The sequence below is a fragment of the Rhinatrema bivittatum genome, chromosome 7 (genome assembly GCF_901001135.1).
Source record: "Rhinatrema bivittatum chromosome 7, aRhiBiv1.1, whole genome shotgun sequence".
Classification (NCBI taxonomy): Eukaryota; Metazoa; Chordata; class Amphibia; order Gymnophiona; family Rhinatrematidae; genus Rhinatrema; species Rhinatrema bivittatum.
The window spans coordinates 138,329,142-138,346,737 of record NC_042621.1 but is presented as its reverse complement, the minus strand read 5'-3'; the positions used below and the strand labels follow the sequence as shown (position 1 = coordinate 138,346,737).

The following is a 17,596-nucleotide window of genomic DNA, read 5'->3' as shown; positions in this document are numbered from 1 at the left end:
CATGGTTAATTTAAGAGAATCGTTAAGCTAAAATATACAAGAAAAAAAATTGTTTTAAAAAGAAACATCTTAAGAAGGTAGATACTGAAATAAATAAAATAAGACTATAAAAGAAAAGACAATAGATGTACCAAATGTGCTCTGTTTTCTGAGGATAACATGAGAGCAAGTATGGCTAAGGGTAGTGCTAAAATTGCATCTTTGGATTAGGAATAGGCTTACTGGAACAGCCAGGTCTTTATTTTCTTCTTGAAGATTCGGGGGTTTTCTTCTAGTCTTAGGTCTTGTGGTAGAGAATTCCATATGTGAGGTCCTGCTAGGGATAGAGCTCACTCTTTGACATTATTCAGATGTGCTAATTTGGGAGAAGGTATAGATAAAGTACCATTGCTGACTGAGCGCATGTTCCTTTCTGGAGTATGAAAATGAAGGGCAGCATTGAGCCATTGAACTTTGTCATTGTATAGTGTTTTATGAATTAGTGTTAAAATTTTGAAGTTGATTCTGTGTGATATTGGCAGCCAATGTAGTTCCTTTAAAATAAGTATTATATGATCATCTTTTCTGGTATTAGTAAGTACTCTAGCAGCAGCGTTCTGCAGTAGTTGAAGGGGTCTGATAGTGGATGCGGGGAGGCCTAAAAGTATGGTATTACAGTAGTCGATTTTTGGGAAAATGAGAGCTTGGAGTACAGTTCTAAAATCGTTTGTATGGAGCAGGGGGGTCTCAATTATTTTAGGTCATGAAGTTTAAAATAACAGTCTTCAATTAGGGTACTAATGAATTTCTTCAGGTTTAGTTCACTGTCTAAAATTGCTCCTAAATCTTTTATTTCGTGCAAAATGGGGCATTTAGTCTGTACTGTTTTCACATCAGAAATAACTTAATTGTTCACTTTGTGGCATAATACGAGGAATTCAGTTTTAGACGGGTTTCAAAAGAACCAGCAGGTATCAGCCTTGGACATGCTGGGTCATATGGCCGCTATAGTGCATATCATTCCCCTGGCATGGCTGCACATGAGGAAAGCCCAATGGACCCCAAAGTCCCATTGGCATCCGGCCACACAGGATCTCCGAGACTGCATCCGAATTTCCCCGGCCCTCCGGGACTCTTTGTTCTGGTGGCAGGACAGTTCCAATCTGGAACTGGCGGTTACCTTCCAAAATCCCCAGGTCTACCCAGGGCTTGGGAGTTCATGTAGGTGGGCTCAGCACCCAGGGTTTGGGGTGCACCCTGGCAAGGCAATGTCAAATCAATTTCCTAGAGATTCAGGTAGTCAAGTACGCTGAATGGGCTTTCAGAGATCTGCTGTCCAACAAAATTGTCCTGATACAGACCGACAACCAAGTAGTACATCAAAAAGCAGGGAGGCACATAGGTTTACCTCCTGTGTCAGGAAGCAGTTCAGATCTGGTCATGAGCTCATTCTCATGGGATGCTGCTCAGGACCATGTAACTTGCTGGCGTGGAGAATGATTTAGTGGACAGGCTGAGTCATACCTTCAGGGCCCATGAGTGGTCTCTGGATCAGGGTGTGGCAAATCGGATCTTCTGCCTCTGGGGGAGCCCAAACAGGGATCTATTTGCCACGCCTTGGAAGAAATTTCCTCAGTTCTGCTCCCTGTACAGGACTTACAGCAGGCCAGCCTCAGATGCCTTCGCCCTGCATTGGGACGAAAGTCTTCTGTACGCGTATCCTCTATCTCTACTGGTAGTGAAGACTTTGTTGAAACTTTGCAAGGACAGGGGGACTATGATTCTCATAGCCCCTCATTGGCCAAGACAGTTTTGGTTTTCACTCCTATGAGAGATGTACTTCCGGAAACTGATTAGACTGGGCACTTCCCCAGATCCCATCACACGGGATTGGGACAGGTGCATTATCCCAACCTTCAGGCCCTGTCACTCACAGCCTGGATGTTGAGAGGATGATTCTCTAATCCCTCAATCTCTCAGAGGATGTGTCTCATGTCCTGGTGGTTTCCAGAAAGTCTTCCACCAGAAAGTCATATGGACTGAAGTGGAGGAGGTTCTCCTTGTGGTGTGAGCAAAAGACCTTAGATCCTTTCTTCTGCATGACACACAAACTGCTTGACTACCTTCTGCATCTCTCAGAAGCTGGTCTTAAAACCAACTCTGTGAGGATTCACCTGAGTGTGATTGGCACATATCATCACGGTGTAGAGGGTAAGCCCATCTCTGTATAGCCTATTGTTGTATGGTTCAGTTGAAGCCTTCCCTAAGGCCTCCTGCTGTGTCCTGGGACCTCAGTGTGATACTGGCTCAGCTGATAAAAGCTTCTTTCTAGCCCCTGCATATCTGTGACCTGAAGTACGTGACCTGGAAAGTCATATTTTTGGAGGCAGTCACTTCACTATGCAGGATTAGCAAGCTCCAGGTCTTAGTAACTTATCCTCCTTATACTAAGCTTTTTCATGACAGAGTGGTCTTGCATACACACCCTAAGATCCTGCCTAAGGTGGAGTTTGAATTCCAACTTAACCAGTCCATCGTATTGCCAACATTTTTTCCCAAACCCCATTCACACCAAGATGAACAAACCCTGCAGTTTGGATTACAAAAGAACCTTAGCCTTCTATCTGGAGTGGGCAGAAGCCCATAGACAGTCCACCCAGATTTTTGTTTCTTTTGACCTGGCAAGGTAGCGCCGTTTCCAAGGAGATGCTCTACATTTGGCTAGCAGACTACATCTTCTTCTATTAAGCCTAGGTGGGATTGCATCCTGGGGGTCATGTCAAGGTTCACTCTGTTTGAGTCATAACAGCAACAGTGGCCCACTTGCGAGCAATTCATATAGAGGAGATCTTCAGAGTTATGATGTGGAATTCTTCCCATACATTCATACTGCATTATTGTCTGGATAGGGATGGCCGACACAACATCAGGTTTGGCCAGTCTGTCCTTTGGAACTTGTTTGAGGTTTACAATCAACCCCATTCCTGCATAGGGCCTGTTTGAATTTGTTCAGGCTGCCCCCCCCCCCCCCGCCCCGTTACTTACAAAACTGGTTATTGTTGTGCCCGTTGGCTCTTGTTTTGGTGTTTTGTTGGTCCCCTTATATGTTGGGAAGGAAGCTGTAGCTAGGGATTCACCCATGTGTGATGTCAGAAAGCTCTGTTGTTAAAGCTAGTATTTAGCAATCTGTAGATATTTAGATTAGTTGTGGGTGGATCCTTGGACCAGTGGCAGGTGACCACACTCTCGGGGGAAATCCCAAGAGGGACCACTGGTCAGGCTTAGTGTAGGAGACAGACACACACTAGTTCTTTTATTAGACAATATGGTAAACCACCAGAGGTGGCAGTAGTGAGTTGGAAGCGCCCGGCTGGGCTGTAGTCCCTCAGATATTGGAACAGTGATCCCAGGGTGGCTGAGCTGTAGAGAAACTAAGACAGTGAGTAGGCAGTATATGCAGAGTTCTGGAACAAGTCATTGATGGTAATACTCACACAATAGTCTCTTAAGGCAGCCCAGGAGTTGGTATACATTAGGCCCTTGAGGAGCGAGTACCTGGACCCAGGGAAAGCTCTGAGAGATAGATGGGAACTCACAGTGTTGTAAGCAGTGATGACTTCTTAGCAGAGGTGGTATTCAGGAGCAAGTCCGGGACGTGGGCCCTTGAGCGAGTACCGGTTCCGGACTGCGACCTGAAAAGAAAAAGAGAGAGCGAGGCCCCCGAAGAGTGGGTACCTCTAATGAAGTCCGAGGAGGCAGAGTAGCTAGGGTTGCAGAGAGCGAATCCCATCCGCAGCGACCAGGAGGAAGCTAGGTAACCAGTCCCTTGCTAACTCATCTTGTTAGCGAAAACTGAGACCTTAAATATCTGGAGCTGGTGAAGTCATCTCAGGGGGACGCCCCTGAGGTTCGCGCCAACACTGGTACATCAGTCGGGCCGCCCGCGCGCCCTTAGGCATCTGGTCAACATGGCGGCTTGCAGTGTCGAGCCGGTCCGGGAACGCCGGAGGAGGACGGCCAGGAGACGCCGCAGCAGCTAGCCTTCCATCAACCCCGAAAGAAGTCACCAACGAGGTAAGGTGGGCGGAGCAGAGACGTCAGACAGCAACGAACACAACAGTACCCCCCTTCAAAGGGCGGTCTCCTCTTCGGGTACCAGGTTTAGGTTTTGAAGGATGCGCGAGATGGAATCGATGAAGCATCACTTATCCACGATAATGGTCTGAGGCTCCCAAGTGTGTACTTCGAGGATGAACCCTTCCCATCTTAGAAGGTTTTCAAAAATCTTACCTCTAAACGAACATCCAGTAACTCTTGAATTTGATCTCAAGTCGTCTTCTGCATAGATGACAGGTGGATCTAGAAATTTTGAAGACAATTCGCTAAGTATGAGTGGTTTCAGAAGTGAAACATGGAACACTTTATGAATGTTGATGCCAGGTGGTAGCTTCAGACGATAGGTAACATTGCCAATACGTTGAAGAACTGGGAATGGTCCCACGTAGTGAGGAGCAAACCGAGAGGAGGGTAGTTTGAGACTGAGGTGCTTGGTTGACAACCAGACCTTGTCCCCTGGTTTGAAGACTGGGGCTGGCGCATGGTGCACATCATAGTACTTTTTAGCACGCTCACTTGCTTTGATTAGCATGTATTTTGTCTGAACCCACAGTTTATGAATATCATCAGCAGTGGATTGAGCTGCTGGGGACGTTACTGAAAGCTTCAGTGGAAGTTGCAGAGTTGGAGAACGTCCGAAGACCACTTCAAAAGGTGACAATCCAGTAGATGTTGCTAGATGAGAGTTGATGGCGAATTCAGTCCATGGAAGCAATTCGGCCCAGTTATTTTGTCGGGATGTGACATAAGCTCGTATAAACTGCTTCATTGTACGATTCATCCCTTCCATCTGACCATTCGACTGCGGATGGTAGGCTGATGTGTAGTCTAAAGTGATGTCAAACAACTTGCACAAAGCCTTCCAGAATCGTGCTGTGAATTGAGACCCATGGTCAGAAATGATGTGCGAAGGTAAGCCATGGAGGCGGAATATGTGCTGTATAAAGAGCTTTGCAAGCTCCAAAGCTGAAGGTATGCCTGGGCGCACCACAAAGTGTGCCATCTTGCTAAATCAATCCACTTTCACCCAAATGGTATTCATTCCTTCGGAAGTTGGTAAATCGACTACAAAGTCAGTAGCTATGTGCGACCAGGGCCGATCCGGAACTGGCAAAGGTTGCATCTGACCCCACGGTTGTCCAGAAGTAGGCTTGTTCTTAGCACAATTGGTGCAGGATGCCACGTAGGAATAGGTATCCTTTTTGATGGTAGGCCACCAATACAGCTCCTGTATTTTGAGCAGGGTACGGCGTTGGCCAGGATGGCCAGCCAGCTTAGAATCGTGCACCCAAAAGAGCACTTTCTTCCTGAATTTCTTAGGAACGATGGTTTTACTAGCGGGTACAGACTGAGTGGTTGCTACGAGTATCTTCTTCGGATCTATTATGTACTGTGGCTCATCAGGCACATCTTCCAACGTCTCTTTCTTCTCAAGAACTGACGGAGGATACACCCGTCCTTCTGGTAGTTCAGCATTGGTCCCCAGTCCCATGGCACCGTCACAAGGCCCATGTGGAGGAAAGACCCCAGCTGCCTCTTCGGAGAAAACATCCCCGAAGGATGAGCCTTGGGGTAGCAGTCCTATCCTCACTGGAGTAGTAGGCATACAGGTAACAGGCGAGATTTCCTTAAGGCATCTCCCATGGCACTGTGGGCCCCAGCGGGAAAGATCCAGGGAGGCCCAGTCAAATTGGGGTTGGTGTACTTGCAGCCAGGGTAACCCCAGAATGATAGGATGCATAGCCTTTTCCAGTACAAAGAAGGAAATTGATTCCGTATGGAGCGCTCCGGTGCGAAGAGTAACTGGTACGGTTTCGCAAGTCACGTTACCCGGTAAGGGTTCTCCATGAATGGAAGATAACAGTAAACTCTGGAATTTGTTGCCAGAAGATGTGGTTAGTGCAGTTAGTATAGCTGTGTTTAAAAAAGGATTGGATAAGTTCTTGGAGGAGAAGTCCATTACCTGCTATTAATTAAGTTGACTTAGATAATAACCACCGCTATTACTAGCAACGGTAACATGGAATAGACTTAGTTTTTGGGTACTTGCCAGGTTCTTATGGCCTGGATTGGCCACTGTTGGAAACAGGATGCTGGGCTTGATGGACCCTTGGTCTGACTCAGTATGGAATGTTTTTATGTTCTTATGTGGATCTTTCAATTTGATGAGGGGAATCTTCAAGTATTCCACTAAACTTCTGAGAATAAAGTTGCCTCCTGCCCCTGAATCCACAAGGGCAGGAATCTGAAATGATATCGGTCCATAGGTCAAGGAGACTGGGAGAGAAAGCGGAGGAGAGGACGCTGTAAGGCCTAAGAACAGTCCTCCTGCAGGACTTAGGCCTGTCCGTTCCGGACGAATGGAGCATGTAGAGACATCATGGCCAGGCTGACTGCAGTACTTGCAGAGGCTGCGCTTCTTCTGAAATCTTCTCTCTTTAGAAGTCAGATGTCCATGACCAAGTTGCATAGGTTCATCTTTATCAGCAGCAGAAATTAATGGAACCTTTCGAGGTGCAGGTATAGAGCTAGCCTGATTCAACCCAGATAACATCCTAGGCCGGAGTTCCTTCATCTTGTCCCGGAGCCGGTGATTGATCCGAGTAGCCAAGGCTACTAATTTGTCCAGTGAGTCAGATGTTTCACGAGCAGCTAGCTCGTCTTTTAAATGGGTATCCAGGCCTCTGCAAAAGAGAGTCTTGAGACATTTGGGGTCGCAGTAAAGTTCAGCCGCAAGAGTTTTAAACTTTATGGCAAATTCAGCCAATGATCTGTTGCCTTGCTTCAAATCCACCAAAGCAAAACTGGCTACAGAATTTCGAGCAGGGTCATCAAAAACGGATTTAAACAAGTCCATAAATCCTTCTATGTCCTGCAAAATAAGGTCCTTATGCTCCCACAAAGTAGATGCCCAAGACAAGGCCCTACCATCCAAGTAAGAAAGGATGGAGGTAGTCTTGGAGAGAGGAAATAAAGATGGTTGTAAGGTAAAGTGCATGCAGCACTGGTTTAAAAAGCCCCAAGTCTTCTGTATTTCTCCAGAGAAGCGGATCAGAGCTGCCAGTGGTACAGCAGTCTTTAAAGTTACCTCCTGTAACTGACTTTCATGGTTAGAAGCAGTACTTTGAACTTTCTGTGTATGTAGCTGATGAAAAGCTGAAGTAAGTTTTTCCAAGGCGTCCTGTTGTTCCTCAATGCACTGAGCCAGGCCTGGTATAGCCTGCAAAGCATTCAGTTGTGCTGGATCCATGTAGTTACCCGAACCCTGGAGTCAAGCTGAAACCTGTAGTCAAGCCATATCCTTGAAGTTAAGCGGAACGCTGGACACAAGCCGGATCCATGGAGTTAACCGGAACCTTGGATACAAGCCGGATCCTTGGAGTTAGCAATCTGTCAGAAAGCTCTGTTGTTAAAGCTGGTATTTAGCAATCTGTAGTTATTTAGAATAGTTATGGGTGGATCCTTGGACCAGTGGCACGTGACCACGCCCTCAGGGGAAATCCCGAAAGGGACCACTGGTCAGGCTTAGTGTAGGAGACAGACACACACTAGTTCTTTTATTAGACAATATGGTAAACCACCAGAGGTGGCAGTAGTGAGCTGGAAGCGCCCGGCTGGGCTGTAGTCCTTCAGGTATTGGAACAGTGATCCCAGGGTGGCTGAGCTGTAGAGAAACTAAGACAGTGAGTAGGCAGTATATGCAGAGTTCTGGAACAAGTCCTTGATGGTAACACTCACACAATAGTCTCTTAAGGCAGCCGAGGAGTTGGTATACATTAGGCCCTCGAGGAGCGAGTACCTGGACCCAGAGAAAGCTCTGAAAGATAGATGGGAACTCACAATGTTGTAAGCAGCGATGATTTCTTAGCAGAGGTGGTATTCAGGAGCAAGTCCGGGACGTGGGCCCTTGAGGAGCGAGTACCGGTTCCGGACTGCGACCTGAAAAGAAAAAGAGAGAGCGAGGCCCCCGAAGAGTGGGTACCTCTAATGAAGTCCGAGGAGGCAGAGTAGCTAGGGTTGCAGAGAGCGAATCCCATCCGCAGCAACCAGGAGGAAGCTAGGTAACCAATCCCTTGCTAACTTGTCTTGTTAGCGAAAACTGAGACCTTAAATATCTGGAGCTGGTGACATCATCTCAGGGGAACGCCCCTGAGGTTCGCGCCAACACTGGTACATCAGTCGGGCCGCGTGCGAGCGCGCGCCTTTAGGCATCTGGTCAACATGATGGCTTGCAGTGTCGAGCTGGTCCGGGAACGCCGGAGGAGGATGGCCAGGAGATGCCGCAGCAGCTAGCCTTCCATCAACCCTGAAGGGAGTCACCAACGAGGTAAGGTGGGCGGACAGCGATGGACTCAACATGTGAGGACTGCCATCCTACTTAACCTTAGAAAAAGCAGAGTTGCTTATCTGTAACAGGTATTCTCTGAGGACAACAGGATACCAGTCTTCATGAAACCCACCCATCTCCCCATGGAGTGGTGCAAGGAAGACAGATTCAGTTTTGTAAGGAACTGGGGAATCTTTTGGGGAAGGGGGAGTCTTTTTCGAAGGGACGGGCACCATTTTAACAGGGGAGAACCAGTCTGCTGGCACTAACCTTTAAAAAGGAGATAGAGCAGCTTTTAATCTAGAACAAAGGGAAAAGCCGACAGTCGTTCAGCAGCGAATGGTTCAGAGGGAGGTGTTTTTGAAGGATAGTAATGAAGCATTAGAGTTAGGGCATCCCAAAAGAGAGGTTCCAATAATAAGAAAGGTAGTCTATGTGTTTATAGGTAAAGAAACACCCGAGCTAAAAGATTACAAATTATCCCTGTTAACTGAAAAGCAGAATGTAAATACAAACAAAAACACACTTTGAAATGTTTGTATGCTAATGCCTGAAGTCTAAGAAATAAGATGGGAAAGTTAGAATGTATAGCAGTGAATGATGATATAGACTTAATTGGCGTCTCAGAGACATGGTGGAAGGAGGATAACCAATGGGATAATGCTATACCAGAGTACAAATTATATTGCAATGATAGAGAGGAGCAACTTGGTGGTGGGGTGGCGCTCTATGTCTGGGATGGCATAGAGTCCAACAGGATAAAGATCCCTGCAAGAGACTAAATGCACACTCAAATCTTTATGGGTAGAAATCCCTTGTGTGTTGGGGAAGAGTATAGCGATAGGAGTATAATACTGTCCACCTGTGTTGCGGTCCCGGTCCACGGACCGTTCCCCCTTCCTATCTCAGAGCCGTTCCAAGCAACCGCGGTGTTTTTGAGGCCTTTTCGGGCCTTGCTGGACCCTTCTCGTGGCACTCTCTCTGCGAGGGAGACGCCGACGCTGTTCTCCAGCGGGCCCTGCCCCTCTAGGCGCACACGCAGGGGCTCCAAAGTACGCTGCGTTTTCGCTGCCAGTTTCGCGCCGAATAACTACCCCTTTTATGGTGTAGTTATTTGACGCGACGCTGGCAGCGATCGCACCGTGAAGGTGCGATCGCTGCCGGCTATCGCAGGACCACCCCCTGTTTCACCTCCCCGCCCCCATTACCACCGAATTCATTATGCCTTGCAGCATTAGTAAATCCAGCCCTTAGTTCTTATCACCTCAATGTGCCAGAGAGGTGAATGCCGTGAAGACAAAAACATGGTATGGCCTATAGAAGGAATCATCTCATCTGCATCCACGCTACTAATAGCCCTTCTCGAGGAGACAAGGAGCAGACATTTAGTGGCCCTTTCACCAACAGTAAACCTTCCCACAGAGAAAAGGTGTTCTATAGATAAGCAGGTAGGAGTTCTTTCACTAGAAGCTGCCTGTATCAAGTTCTAACCATTCACCTCTATTTCCCAAAAGCTGGTGATATCAATGAAAGTAAAAGGGACCAAAGTTGGACTTATCACATGATGATGAAGGAGATGTTTAAAATCATGAGAGGTCTAAAAATCATGAGAGGTCTAGAACGGGTAGATGTGAATTGGTTATTTACTCTTTCGGATAGTAGAAAGACTAGGGGGCACTCCATGAAGTTAGCATGGGGCACATTTAAAACTAATCGGAGAAAGTTCTTTTTTACTCAACGCACAATTAAACTCTGGAATTTGTTGCCAGAGGATGTGGTTAGTGCAGTTAGTATAGCTGTGTTCAAAAAAGGATTGGATAAGTTCTTGGAGGAGAAGTCCATTACCTGCTATTAAGTTCACTTAGAGAATAGCCACTGCCATTAGCAATGGTAACATGGAATAGACTTAGTTTTTGGGTACTTGCCAGGTTCTTATGGCCTGGATTGGCCACTGTTGGAAACAGGATGCTGGGCTTGATGGACCCTTGGGCTGACCCAGTATGGCATTTTCTTATGTTATGTTCTTAACCTGGAGTACTGCAGGTATCTAATGTTACTACAGGACTCATCCTCACCTTCTCCTTGCTTACACCAGCAATCCTCCCCAGTAGGGGCCAGCTTACCTCTACAAGGTTCCCAGCATTCAGCTGCAAATCCCTGCATAGCCATGCCCACACTTAAATCTCAGAAAGACCTACATGCCAGAACACTGGTTTCCCCTGGGCCCCAGTATTCTACTAGACTTGTAGGCTAAAGGAGTATTCGAAGACTCTCACATTAAAGCTTCCAGCTGTGAGCCAGTGGCATAGCCAGAACTGATTCTGTTTGAGAGGGCCCAAGGTTAACTTGGGTGGGCAGTAGGCATACAGGTCTGAGCCCTACTAGTTGTACTCTTATCCATAAATAATGCCTTAGAGTGCACCTGACAAAGAATTTCTAAGTAGGCTACAACAGCTGTTATGCTTCATGAGTGAAACTTTAAATTTTTTAAATTAATTATTTCAAGCCCTTACCAACATTAAAAATGTCGTATTAATATGTATTAATTTTATTGTAGTTTATAAATACATAAAAATATCATGTAAAAAGCAATGAACATAAACACATATAATAAATCATGTAATTAACCAAATATCAATGTATTCTTTCATGAATCCTCCTTCTAGAAAGGCAGAGACCATCATAACTACAATAAAACAGTACTAATCATAAGAACAAGTGCAGAGCAGAAATAGGAAGATCACATTACAACCCAACATGCAAAAGAAAAACAAATTCAATTTCTGGTATCACCTCAGCAAAACAAAATCCTTCCACTGCTAAACACTTTGCATGGGTATAACTTGCTGATGCGGTTGTTACTACCCTTTACCAATAAGCCTGATACTTTTGATGCAACTCCAACATTGCTGTCTGCTTCAACGGCAAGAGGAAACGGGGAATTGGACTCAGACAATAACCAACAAGGGTCCTGACTTTTACAGTCTGGGAAACTGATAAGTATGGGGGTGACCTATACGGCGCAGCAGATACTACCATAAGCTTGCTGGGCAGGCTGTATGGACCATTTGGTTCTTTTCTGCCGTCATTTCTATGTTTCTATGTATACTCTTAAAATTTAAAATTATTTGTTACTTTACCAAATAAGACAAAAACAAGTAACAAGTAAAAAACAAAAAAAGGAATCAGCTACTATTTCAAACTGTAACTTATGGAGAACCGTTACAGTGGGGTCTCTCTGTTACTGCATACATTACTCGATGCATAAATTTAATTAATTTTCAAAATATTTGAGCAGAAAAACATGAAGAAAGTGCAGGATTATCTTGATGGCATGAGGCACAAATTATTCATCTTGTGCACTTGAACAAAAGCAATGTTTTATTTATGTTAGCATTTATATGGTTCTCCCCCACTTTTTGTTTTTCCAGCTGACTCCCTCAGCCTTTCTAAAGGAGATGTCCCTCTCCACAGAGCAGAAGTTGGCACTCAAGCATGAGATGCACCCACCTCGAATTATTCAACTTCTAGACATAAGTGAAACGAGCTTCCAGAAGGTAATGTTTCAAATTGTTTATGTATCATAGCATAGTTGGATGAATCAATTTTTTAAGATATCTAAAATTATGGATTGTGTGACAAAATTCAATGCAAGTAATAGACATGTTCTACCAATTTAAAACCCTTGGTTATTTCACCTATGTACTGGCTAGAAAGGAGACTGAATAGAATATTTAATTTTTACATTTATAACTTGCCTTATTACTATATGCATCCAAGGCAAAGAACAGCAAAAATATTCCAGATGTCCTCAAAATAACTCTATAAAACATATGGTACATATTCAATGACTATCAAGAATTAATAAATATCTAAAACATAATATAATGCAAATGTACATAATACCATCCTATATTAATAGTAATAGTAATCAGCTGTGTGAGTCAAATGTCATATATGCTATCCCAGTTGTGGCTAATTGGAAGCCTAAATAGCAGCAATAAGGCCTTTAATGAACATATAGAAGATAACTTTCAAAGATCTCCACACAGCCCCATATACACGAGAATAGGGGCCCATAGAGATCAGTAGATTATAAAATACACATATCTCTTCCCCTCCAATTCATGGGCGTTGTAAGTTATAATACGTGCATATATATGTGTGTACGGGAACGTGAGAATGCGCGTATGTTTTTTACATGTGCACGCATGTACTTCCAGTTTTGCCAGGGTGGGCTCATTCCAAGATGGCCCCCTCTAGTGAAGCAGCCAGATTTTACCACCAGGAATGTGGCTAGGTTTTTGTTCCTGGTGGTGAGGAATGAAGAGCACCTGTTTCCTTTCTGGGGAATCTGAAGGAACAATAAAGTACTGCTGCAGGCCTGACGGTTGAGTTTAACCATGGAGCCTCCTACCCTGGTGGTGTAAGTACACAGGGGGAAATGGGAAGCTGAGTGGGTGGAAGGTGGGTTGGGGAGATGGGGTGGGTTAGGGTATGTGGGTGAGGGTAGGGAGGTAGAGGGGTGGGGGTGGGTAAGTGGGTGGAGGGATGAGAGTGGGTGATTTGAAGGGGTAGAAGGGGCAAAAGCCTAGCAGCATATATTGATGCATAAAGGGACAGCACAGAGACAAGAAAACAGGATCCAGGGTGTTAGGGAAAAATTGTAGCCTATCTATGAGAATGTCATATAATCAGAAACAGAGAACTAAAAACATTTTATTCCTATTTCTCTATATAGCTTGAAGAACTCAAGAAGAAGGCCCAGGAGCTGCACTGCAAGAACAGGGAATGGCTTGACCGGTTGTGTGCCAGACAGGAGGAGGAGGCTTGAGATAAGCTCCCTAAGTGCCCATTAGGGACATGTCAACCTTGTCAGTCTATTATTTCTTACTTCCATCAGTGGCCCCGCTATTATCCTGCCAATCAACAAAATCCTGTCTTTGCAAATAGCTGCACATGAGCATCGACCTTATAAAATCCTAGCATCATGGGCAGCACTATCTTGAAGCACTACTTTTAATATACTAACTGACCAAGAATCCAAGTAAGAAGAGTGTTAGAACCTTCTCCTTATTCCCTTACCAGGGATTCTCAGTGTATCCATTGACTTGTAGTTGCAACATGGCCATTGATGGCTTGGAATCCAAGGAACTTTCTAACATACATCTCCCTGCCAGTGAGGCTGCTTCCAACCCCTATTGCTTAGCTAGGCCCCATGTTGTAAAGGACTGCTGTTCAGAAGGCTGCTTTTCTCTGGGAACATATATATGGCCTTGCAACCCACATAGCAGATGGGTGTCCCATAGATAGGATCACATCCTATTACCTCTACCTCTCCCATAAATGCTATGCACGCTGTTTCTTTCCTGCAGTACATCATACTCCAGAGCACACTTTTTTTTTCTGAAAATAAGCAGGGCTGAATTAACCACGACATGTGGATGACACTTCTGGTGGCACTGAATGGACCTCATTCTCTTAGCTAGTAGAGTTTTTGTTCTAGTGAGCATGTTTAGGAATTCCTACATGGGCATTGCCTTGTGAGCCCCCTCAATATTTTTTTTGTCAGAGCACAGCATGGACATTTACCTCTATCTTTCTCTGTTTTTTTTTATTTAAAAACTCAATACTTTTGTCTTTAAAAGTTGCCTCGCTGCCTCAGCAGCCCCCAAACAGAGAAAAAGAGGAAGAAAAATTAAGAACATATTTTTTCTTCACAGTGTCCAGAAAAAAGAAATCTACAGTCAATAGATTCAAGGACTGTGTTTGTGGCAGGAGAATGTCCATTATTGATGGCGAATTGTTGCAACTGTGGATGGATGTCCCCATGTACTCAGAAATTCAGGGTCTGGATAATTGAAGAACTGTGTAAGTTTCTTAGAAGCCACATGCTTTGAAGGGCTGAAAGGCGGACATGCATTGAAAAGAAGAGGTACCACTCTGCAAAGCTGCTGGAGCAGCTGTCGCACAAAAAGCACTGAGGTGCATTGGCGCCATTGATGTACAGTGTATCTGGGCCATCAAAACACAAGGCTCTGTGCATTGGTGCAAAAATCTTTGACTCAATTAATGCTGCAAGCCCCAGTTTCTGAGTTGTGAATCTTTCTCCTAGGACAAGCAGGATGGTAGTCCTCAGACATGGGTGACATCATCGGATGGAACCCGACATGGAAAACTTACGTAAAAATTTCTAGAAACTTTGACTGGCACACTGAGCATGCCCAGCATGCCACTATCCACGCAGAGTCCCTCTTCAGTCTTTTCTTTTCCGCAGAGCTATTGTCTCAAGTTTGTGGGACTCGTGTTCTTTTTGTCTGTGGAAAACGTTCTATGGTTGGTTTTTTGACTCTCCTATGCCGGGTCCCTCTCAGCCTTAGCTAACCGGGTGGCACAGTAAGTTTTCTCATACTGTGTGGTCGATCCCTGATAGCGGAGCATTTGAGGCCTGCTGGCCATCGACTGCTCATCGGTCTTTTTTTGTGCGTTCATGGCGTCGGGTTTTCGCTGGTGCTCCCAGGACTCTCCGACTATGTCCATCACGGACCCATACAAGGTGTGTGTCCTCTGCCTGGGGGCATTGCACAACGTCAGGGGGTGTCGGTTCTGCATTCAGATGACCCCCAAGGACCGGCGCGCCTGCCTGGATAAAATTGAGAAGCTCTTTGGGTCAATAAAATCTGAGCCCTCGACGTCGGGGCAATTGACACCAAAGGGCCGCGGAGAACCGATGGACTCTGGGGCGTCAGTGTCCACCCCTCCACCGGGACCTTCGGTGGAGTGTGGTGACGGTGATTGTCCTCCCTCGAGGATGTCAGGATCATCTCCTTTGCTCTTGGCACCTGGAAAAGACCGGGCCGAGCATTGTGGGAGGTCCAAGAAACATTGTCACTGGTCACAGTCTTCGCATGGTACTGGGCTCGGGTCAGCGCCCACTTTGGCTGTGATGCCCCCGAAGTGTCCCCTAGGATAGGAGGTGTCGCCCTCCATCGAACCCAGGAGTCCAAGACATTCCCCACGGATTCCAGTGCCAGGTACCGATCTTCCTCGGGGCTCTGACTGAGATCTGGTTACGTCTCCTCCTCCTCAGTCCATCCTGTCATCATCAGTCTTTGAGGAGGAGCACAGGGTGCAACTGGCGGTTGTTCGAGCCCTGCAGGATATCAAGCGGCCAGTCCCATCGGTGCCACCACCAGTGCTCCCACTGGTGCCGGAGCCCGCACCTTCCATTTTGGCACTGCTGCTGGAGTGCCTTAATGTACTTCTAGGTGTTCTCCCCATGCAGCTGGTGCCGGTGGCCCAGGTGCCATTGATGCCCCACAGGCCACCATTATCTCCTCTTTCCAGTGTGATCCCCATTGTGGGTTCCTTCGAGGAGGAAGGGCCTTCAAAGCTGAAGGCACCATCGAGCCCTCCGATTCCACAGCCAGCGTTGCCTGGACCGTTCCCCGGGCCCTCGGTGCCCAAGCCCCCGGATCAGAGATTGGTCCCTCCAAGGACATCCTTGGGTGATATCAGTGATGATGACACTCTTATAACACTTGGGGGATGATTCCTCCAAGTCTTCCTTGGCTGACTCAGGTGACCTCCCTTCGGACCCATCTCCTTCAGAGGAGCATTGCCGGTCCCTGCCTGAGGACTTAACCTATGTGGATTTTGTACAGGCCATGGCAGAAGCCATTCCATCCCAGCTTTTGACAGAAGAGGATGCCAGACACAAAATGCTGGAGGTTCTCTAGTTTGTGGATATCCCAAAGGAGGTGGTAGCTGTTCTCATTCATGACATATTCAAGGTGCTGCTCCTTAGAATTTGGGAACACCCCATATCAGTGCCTCCGGTTAATAGGATGGTTGATGTTGTGTATTTGGTTCAGCAGGCCTTGGGGTTCGAGAGGCATCAGCTCTCGCACCAGTCAGTCATGGTAGAGTCTGCCCTAAAGAAGGCCAAAAGTTCCCGCACCCACGCCTCCACCCCCCAGGTCAAGGGCATAGGGCTTTGGATGCACTGGGCAGGAAGGTGTTTCAGGGCGCCATGCTAGTTGCCTGCATCACCTCCTACCATCTGTACATGATGTAGTATTCCCGGAACCTCTGGAAACAGGTCCAGGAACTGTCCGAGTGCCTGCCCAACAGCAGCAGGACGCCTTTGCAGCAGTTGTCCAACAAGGCCTGGAATGTGGCAAACACGAAGTGCGTTCCACCTACGATGGGTTTGAAATGACAGCTAGGTAGCAGCAGTGGGCATAGGAGCCCGCAGGATGGCCCGTCTCTGAGCCTCGATCTCTGTCCAGAGGTTCAGGAGAAGCTTGCAGATCTGCCATGTACTGGGGACAACTTATTTGGTGATAAGGTGGCTCAGCTGAAGGATCACCATGAGACGCTCCAGCATCTCTCTGCCAGTACCTCAGAATCACCATCCTCAGCCAATACGTCCTCCCATTAGGGCCCAAGGAAGCCCGTCTACTGCCAGAGGAAATACTACCCACCCACTTCTTGTGAACGTTACCAGCGAGTAAGCTCTAGGGCCCACTCTAGGCAAACACAGGTCCCCAGACTTCAGCCGGTGCCCCAGTCTAATCCCGCTATGGGGTTTTGACTGGCTGTGAGGGAGCGTAAGCCAACTGTCTTTCCCCTCGACATGCGGCCCTCCGGTCAGAGGCCGGCTGCGGTTCTTCCAGGACCGTTGGACCAATGTAACCTCAGACCAGTGGGTTCTGTCAATTGTTCATCAAGAGTACAGACTGAACTTCCTGAGTGTCTCTCTGGACTCTCCCCCTTGCCCCTCCTGGGATCAGTTCTTGCATCAAGAAATACTTCTGTTGGAGCTTACTGCCCTCATGGCTGCCAGGGCCGTTGAGCCCGTTCTGCTGAATCAGCAGGAGTGGGGGTTCTACTCCAAATATTTCCTGATTCCAAAGAGAATAGGGGGACTCTGTCCTATTCTACACTTGAGAGCCTTGAACAAATTCCTAAAAGGAGAAAAGGTCAAGATGGTCTCTCTGGGTGCCCGGATTCCCATCCTTCAGGGAGGAGATTGGCTTTGCTCCCTCAACCTCACTGACACCTATGCCCACATCGAGATCTTCCATAGTCACAGGAAGTACTTCCGGTTTGTGGTCGGCGAGCAACACTTTCAGTACCGGATGTTGCCATTCAGCCTGGTCTCGGCCCCCT

At 46.8% G+C, this 17,596-nt stretch overlaps 1 protein-coding gene across 1 annotated transcript in view; it reads left to right on the top strand.

The window, feature by feature from the left end:
- The window catches only part of HYDIN (HYDIN axonemal central pair apparatus protein), a 1,819,717-nt gene that overhangs the window by 91,392 nt on the left and 1,710,729 nt on the right, over positions 1–17,596 (top strand). Inside the window, exon 3 of the mRNA XM_029609235.1 lies at positions 11,854–11,979. Coding sequence (XP_029465095.1) covers positions 11,854–11,979 — 126 coding nt within the window. The remainder of the gene's footprint in view (positions 1–11,853; positions 11,980–17,596) is intronic.